This window comes from Sander vitreus, unplaced genomic scaffold (genome assembly GCF_031162955.1).
Source record: "Sander vitreus isolate 19-12246 unplaced genomic scaffold, sanVit1 ctg314_0, whole genome shotgun sequence".
Taxonomy (NCBI): domain Eukaryota; kingdom Metazoa; phylum Chordata; class Actinopteri; order Perciformes; family Percidae; genus Sander; species Sander vitreus.
The window spans coordinates 82,501-90,000 of NW_027595463.1; the positions used below are offsets into that span (position 1 = coordinate 82,501).

Here is a 7,500-nt window from a genome sequence, read left to right on the forward strand (position 1 = left end):
CATCTCATCACTACAACTACAACTGGTCATCTCATCACTACAACTACAACTGGTCATCATCTCATCACTACAACTGGTCATCTCATCACTACAACTGGTCATCTCATCACTACAACTGGTCATCTCATCACTACAACTACAACTGGTCATCTCATCACTACAACTACAACTGGTCATCTCATCACTACAACTACAACTGGTCATCTCATCACTACAACTGGTCATCTCATCACTACAACTGGTCATCTCATCACTACAACTAGAACTGGTCATCTCATCACTACAACTGGTCATCTCATCACTACAACTACAACTGGTCATCTCATCACTACAACTGGTCATCTCATCACTACAACTACAACTGGTCATCTCATCACTACAACTACAACTGGTCATCTCATCACTACAACTGGTCATCTCATCACTACAACTACAACTGGTCATCTCATCACTACAACTGGTCATCTCATCACTACAACTACAACTGGTCATCTCATCACTACAACTACAACTGGTCATCTCATCACTACAACTGGTCATCTCATCACTACAACTGGTCATCTCATCACTACAACTACAACTGGTCATCTCATCACTACAACTACAACTGGTCATCTCATCACTACAACTGGTCATCTCATCACTACAACTACAACTGGTCATCTCATCACTACAACTGGTCATCTCATCACTACAACTACAACTGGTCATCTCATCACTACAACTGGTCATCTCATCACTACAACTACAACTGGTCATCTCATCACTACAACTACAACTGGTCATCTCATTACTACAACTGGTCATCTCATCACTACAACTACAACTGGTCATCTCATTACTACAACTACAACTGGTCATCTCATTACTACAACTGGTCATCTCATCACTACAACAGGCTCGTTAAAAGAAGGTTACTGAACACAATGGCTGCCACTTATTTCATTTATTCATTTACTCCAGCGCCTGAGGGCATAATCAGGTTCATTTGAAAAACGTATTTCCATAGCAATGGAGTATTACATCTATACAGTAATAACAACACTTGGCTATCGTCAACATTTCCAAACCGAGCCTATTTTAGTGATCACACAATAACTTCACAATTTAATTTAAATTGTATATCAATATACATATTCTTAATTTCTATGGGAATTTCCTGGTAAAATGAAGGTTAAAAAACTATTATTTTATACTTTATTTTGCTTTTCCACGGACCACCTGCAGTACCCTCACGGACCACTAGTGGTCCGCGGACCACAGTTTGGGAATGACAGCAATAGACTATATTTTGGGGATTATATTTAGTGTGTGTTGTTTTCTGGACTAATTGTTAAGTCTTGTTATTGTTTAAAGGATAGCAGCATTCTTAAGTTAATACACTGCCTAACGTTGTGAAAAACAATCTTTTGGCTACTTTAGTTCAAACTTAAGGTTGTATAAGCCAAATGTTTTACATTTAAGGCGTGCATCCTTTGTGTATGCTGACACATGAGTGTGTTGACTGTAAAAACCCCCCTAGAGAATAAACCAATAAGAAATCAGAGTCGTTAGGGTGTGCGACTAACCTCCACAGAGGTCTCCGAACACGTAGTAGCACTGTTCAGAGAAGGTCACCTTGTTGACCGTGTGGCGGATGTAACCGGCCTTCAGCAGGTTTCCTGCGTACTTGCGAGCTTCCCGGCGGTCGGTGAAACCCTCCACGTTACGGTGGAGCCAGTCCACCACATCTGAACCTGGATGGACCCAAGACTTCAGAGATCAATTCACTTTGGGGTAGGGTTGGGTATGGTTTGGGTTTTTTCGATACCGGTGCTAAAGCGATACTTTTAAAACGGTGCCTGAACCGGTACGTTTAATAAAGTTAAAAAAAGAAGAAAAAAAAGAAGGGTACCAAACAACAGTTGGTGACATTAAAGAACGGCTCGTTTATTGCTAATAATACTATTACTATACTATACTTAACTATAACTTATAACAATGACTTATTTCACCAGTAAATTGCTGTTAAATGACAAAAACAAGCACCAGATGGGAAAAGGGTATTTTACAATAACTTTGAATGCACCACGAGGCTACCAGTTTCAAGTGAACGCACCGTCTGTGTTGTTTAATTCCGACAATTACAGAATTACATCGTGCTGTTGGCATCCTCTACAGTGAAATACAGTCACACTTTACACTGTTTAATGTTAGCTGTCAGCATTTAGCTGCTAGCTAACGGTAGGCTAACATTACCTGCTGTCAGGTGTAATGTAAAGTCAGGGGCCGAAATGAGGCACCGAAATTTTCGTTCTTATTCGGTCTCGTTACTACCGTTTACGTCAGCACCGGTGCCCTATTGGCATCGCATTTCGGTACCCAACCCTAGTTTTGGATCATTCTTGTGTGTGAATAGAAAGTCCCTCTCCTTCCAGTGGGCCATCATGGGACCTAATTTCCTGATAAAGGGTCAGAGTTTGGGTCTGGTTATGATAAACAGTTAAAAGGTCTTCTTACCAATGAAGGCGTTGGGGATAGTAATCTTCAGCCACATGCGGTCCCGAACCTCGAGGCCCGACTCCTGATTGGCCATCCCCTTGACGACAGCCGTCATGTCGCTGTGGATGGTGAGATGGGTTTCTTCCTGCAGGTCTGAAAAACAGCGGCAGGTTATTGTTGGAGTCGTGGACGGACGGGTGACGGGCGGATACTGCAGTGGCTGATGGGAGTCTCACCGTAGTGTGGGGGGAGCCGGCCTGTCATGGCCGCGGTGTGGGACACCCAGGCAGCCGGGTCAATCGGACGGACCGGCTCGCCTTCCAGGACGATGAAAAAGACGGGAGAAAAAGGCACATTAGTCTGACTGGGTTTAAGATATAACGTTAGCATTAGCGTTAGCGTGGGGAGGGAATGATTTAAGTCATTGAAGATATGTGTTGGTGCTGACTCACTCCTCGGCAGCGTGAAGCAGCCTCTGGGGTTTGGATCCCAACACTTTGCCACCGTTAACGTCACCGGACTACAGACAGACAGACAGACAGACAGATAGAGAAACAGAGAGACAGACAGTGTTCATGAGTTGTTGGACACATCCTAACCTGAGTTTCCAAGTTGGAATATGCAAATGAACGCCTGCTGAAGTCAGAACAACAACAGTTTTTTAATTCATGTATTTTATATCACGTATTAGAAGTAATAGTACTATTAAAAGTAAGTAGTGAAAGAAGTCTCACCCTGGTTTGTGGACGATTTCTCTCAGGACTCGGACAGCGTCGTCGTTACTCATGTTCTCAAAGTTGATGTCGTTCACCTGACAGACATATTTATACACATTGTTAATACAAGTAGTAGCTCCTAATACCTGTAGTAATAGTACCACACAGCACTATACCTATACTTTACCTGTACTATATTGCAGGTGCAGTAGCAGGCCTCGCTTTGTCTAATAATAATTATGACACTGCCATTGATCTGCTTAAAAAATGATTTGGCCGTAAAGATTTAGTTATTAATGCTCATATGAATAAGTTACTGAACATGACTCCCGTAAACCGAGCAACTGATGTAAGCTCTTTGTGCAAACTGTATGAAGACTGTGAGATACAGGTGCGTAGCCCGCTAGGTGTTGTAGCGGACACCTATGGAAGTTTATTATGTCCTATCTTGTTGAAAATGATTCCAGAAGACATTGCTCTCGAATTCACCAAATCAGAAGCCGATAATGTTCTCAAAGCAAAAGAGTTAATGAACGAAAGGAGGAATGTTGGCAATGATAAGGAACACGCGCCACAGCGCAGGACGAGAAGGCCCAACGCCTCCTCAGCCGCAGCATTCCATACGTGGAGTCTGAATGACAGTGACTGTTTTGTTTTGTGGTAAGCCTGATCACAGATCTCCTGACTGTACCGAATCCACAGTGGATATCAGGAGAGAAAAGTTGAGACGATTAGGCAGGTGTTTTGTATGTAGGCCTCGGGGAAGACCCAGGACTAGGTGGAGGGACGCCCAGCTGGGAGGAGGTCTTGGGGAACACCCAGGACTAGGTGGAGGCACGTCCAGCTGGGAGGAGGCCTCGGGGAAGACCCAGGACTAGGTGGAGGCACGTCCAGCTGGGAGGAGGTCTTGGGGAACACCCAGGACTAGGTGGAGGCACGTCCAGCTGGGAGGAGGCCTCGGGGAAGACCCAGGACTAGGTGGAGGCACGTCCAGCTGGGAGGAGGCCTCGGGGAACACCCAGGACTAGGTGGAGGGACGCCCAGCTGGGAGGAGGCCTCGGGGGAGACCCAGGACTAGGTGGAGGCACGTCCAGCTGGGAGGAGGCCTCGGGGAACACCCAGGACTAGGTGGAGGGATGCCCAGCTGGGAGGAGGCCTCGGGGAAACACCCAGGACTAGGTGGAGGCACGTCCAGCTGGGAGGAGGCCTCGGGGAAGATCCAGGACTAGGTGGAGGGACGTCCAGCTGGGAGGAGGCCTCGGGGGAGATCCAGGACTAGGTGGAGGGACGTCCAGCTGGGAGGAGGCCTCGGGGAAGATCCAGGACTAGGTGGAGGGACGTCCAGCTGGGAGGAGGCCTCGGGGGAGACCCAGGACTAGGTGGAGGCACGTCCAGCTGGGAGGAGGCCTCGGGGAAGACCCAGGACTAGGTGGAGGGACGTCCCAGCTGGGAGGAGGCCTCGGGGAAGACCCAGGACTAGGTGGAGGGACGCCCAGCTGGGAGGAGGCCTCGGGGGAACACCCAGGACTAGGTGGAGGGCACGTCCAGCTGGGAGGAGGCCTCGGGGAAAGCACCCAGGACTAGGTGGAGGGACGTCCCAGCTGGGAGGAGGCCTCGGGGAAGACCCAGGACTAGGTGGAGGGACGTCCAGCTGGGAGGAGGCCTCGGGGGAGACCCAGGACTAGGTGGAGGGACGTCCAGCTGGGAGGAGGCCTCGGGGGAGACCCAGGACTAGGTGGAGGGACGTCCAGCTGGGAGGAGGCCTCGGGGGAAGACCCAGGACTAGGTGGAGGGCACGTCCAGCTGGGAGGAGGCCTCGGGGAAGATCCCAGGACTAGGTGGAGGGACGTCCAGCTGGGAGGAGGCCTCGGGGGAGACCCAGGACTAGGTGGAGGGACGTCCAGCTGGGAGGAGGCCTCGGGGGAGACCCAGGACTAGGTGGAGGCACGTCCAGCTGGGAGGAGGCCTCGGGGGAGACCCAGGACTAGGTGGAGGGCACGTCCAGCTGGGAGGAGGCCTCGGGGGAGACCCAGGACTAGGTGGAGGCACGTCCAGCTGGGAGGAGGCCTCGGGGAAGATCCAGGACTAGGTGGAGGGATTATATCTCCAACCTGGCCTGGGAACGCCTCGGGATCCCCCAGTCGGAGCTGGTTAATGTGGCTCGGGAAAGGGAAGTTTGGGGTCCCCTGCTGGAGCTGGAGCTACCCCCGCGACCCGATACCGGATAAGCGGACGAAGATGGATGGATGGATGGTTTTGTATGTCTAGACCCCAGACACATTGCGCGTAACTGCAGGGCGCACGGTATTGAATGTGCACAGTGTGGCAAAAGACATCATAAAACAATTTGTAACCAACAGTCAATCCAGACACGAGAGACCACGACTAAAACAGAGGTAGACACTGCTCAAGCTAAATGTTCAGTTTCGCCAAGTGATTGTAATGGTAGAGCAGTGCTGTTACAAACGGCAACCATTTGGGTAGATACGCCACGACAAAGCCAAATCGCCAGATGTTTGTTAGATGGGGGGAGTCAACGTAGCTTTATCCGTGAAGATATTTCTAAAGCTTTGAACCTGCCAGTACTGGGTACAGAAATAATAAAGCTACACGTATTTGGTTCCGTAAATACCAAAAGAATGACAGCAAAAAAAGGTTAAGGCTAGTCTGAGAAATCTAAAATCAAATGTGTCTGTTGAAGTTGAATTATTAGAAACCCCAAGTGTATGTTCATATAACATTAAAATGGCCACATAAGAAATCAGACGCTCTCTTGAAGCAAAAGGACTCCAAGTCGCAGATCACCCTGTGAGAGGCATGGAACAGGAAGGCCTTGGAGACTATTATTGGAACATGGTGTCAGGACACACAGAGAGAGACTGGATAATGGACTTGTGGCTGTAGAGAGCACATTTGGATGGTTGATTCAAGGAACTGTGTCCATCCCTGTAATGAGATGACAACTGAAACAGTGGAGGTAAATGCTCTGCATATCAGCGTCGGCGAGGAACAAGCGCTGACGGACCAGCTGCGTAGTTTCTGGGAGACCAAATCGTTGGGGATCACGGACATCAAACAGAACCCAGAGACAGACGCGCTGTGACAATTCGAGCAGTCAGTAAAGTACCAACAAGGTAGATATGAAGTCAGTTTGCCTTGGCGAGAAGAGAATATTACTTTGGCTACTAATTACTGTACTGCTAGAAATCGTTTGAATGGCCAAGTAAAACGTTTTCATAATAATGATGAGTTGTACGAGCAATATGATCAAGTAATACAAGAATATCTGAGGGAATTATCGAAGATGTAACTACTGTTGAGACAGTGTATTATATGCCCCATCATCCCATAATCAAAGAAAGTTGGAGTACAACAAAATTGTGTTTGATGCCCATGAGCGAGAAAGCCGCTCACTTAACGAATGTCTCTTTACGGGACCGAATCTGAACCCTGACTTGCTAAGCATTTTGATAAAATTCAGGCAGCACAGAGACATGATGATGCATGATGATGCATGATGATGGCATGATGATGCATGATGATGCATGATGATGCATGATGATGGCATGATGATGGCATGATGATGGCATGATGATGCATGATGATGCATGATGATGCATGATGATGGCATGATGATGGCATGATGATGCATGATGATGGCATGGTGATGGCATGATGATGGCATGATGATGCATGATGATGGCATGATGATGCATGATGATGCATGATGATGCATGATGATGGCATGATGATGCATGATGATGCATGATGATGGCATGGTGATGCATGATGATGGCATGGTGATGGCATGATGATGGCATGATGATGGCATGATGATGGCATGATGATGCATGATGATGGCATGATGATGCATGATGATGCATGATGATGGTATGATGATGCATGATGGCAGACATAACGAAAACCTTTCTGCAAATTGTCCTGAATGCGAGAGACAGAGATGTGCTTAGATTATTCTGGTTCAAAGAGAGACCTGCCCCAAAATATCTATTTTTAAACACTAAGAAGGCTCGACACAACATGAGGCTTTGCTCAAAGGACCTAACATGTCTACTTTGTGACACATGTACGTTGCTAACAGTAGTAGAAGTACAGTTAGAGTAGTAGAAGTACAGTTAGAGTAGTAGAAGTACAGTTACAGTAGTAGAAGTACAGTTAGAGTAGTAGAAGTACAGTTACAGTAGTAGAAGTACAGTAGAAGTACAGTTAGAGTAGTAGAAGTACAGTAGAAGTACAGTTAGAGTAGTAGAAGTACAGTTACAGTAGTAGAAGTACAGTAGAA

The 7,500-nt window shown here is 47.4% G+C and overlaps 1 protein-coding gene across 1 annotated transcript in view; it reads right to left on the reverse strand.

The window, feature by feature from the left end:
* LOC144513676 (segment polarity protein dishevelled homolog DVL-3-like) overlaps positions 1 to 7,500 on the reverse strand; it is a 31,459-nt gene that overhangs the window by 6,673 nt on the left and 17,286 nt on the right. The window contains exons 9-13 of the mRNA XM_078244853.1: positions 3,216 to 3,292; positions 2,934 to 3,001; positions 2,718 to 2,798; positions 2,500 to 2,634; positions 1,569 to 1,736 (exon numbers count right to left, since the gene is read on the reverse strand). Coding sequence (XP_078100979.1) covers positions 1,569 to 1,736; positions 2,500 to 2,634; positions 2,718 to 2,798; positions 2,934 to 3,001; positions 3,216 to 3,292 — 529 coding nt within the window. The remainder of the gene's footprint in view (positions 1 to 1,568; positions 1,737 to 2,499; positions 2,635 to 2,717; positions 2,799 to 2,933; positions 3,002 to 3,215; positions 3,293 to 7,500) is intronic.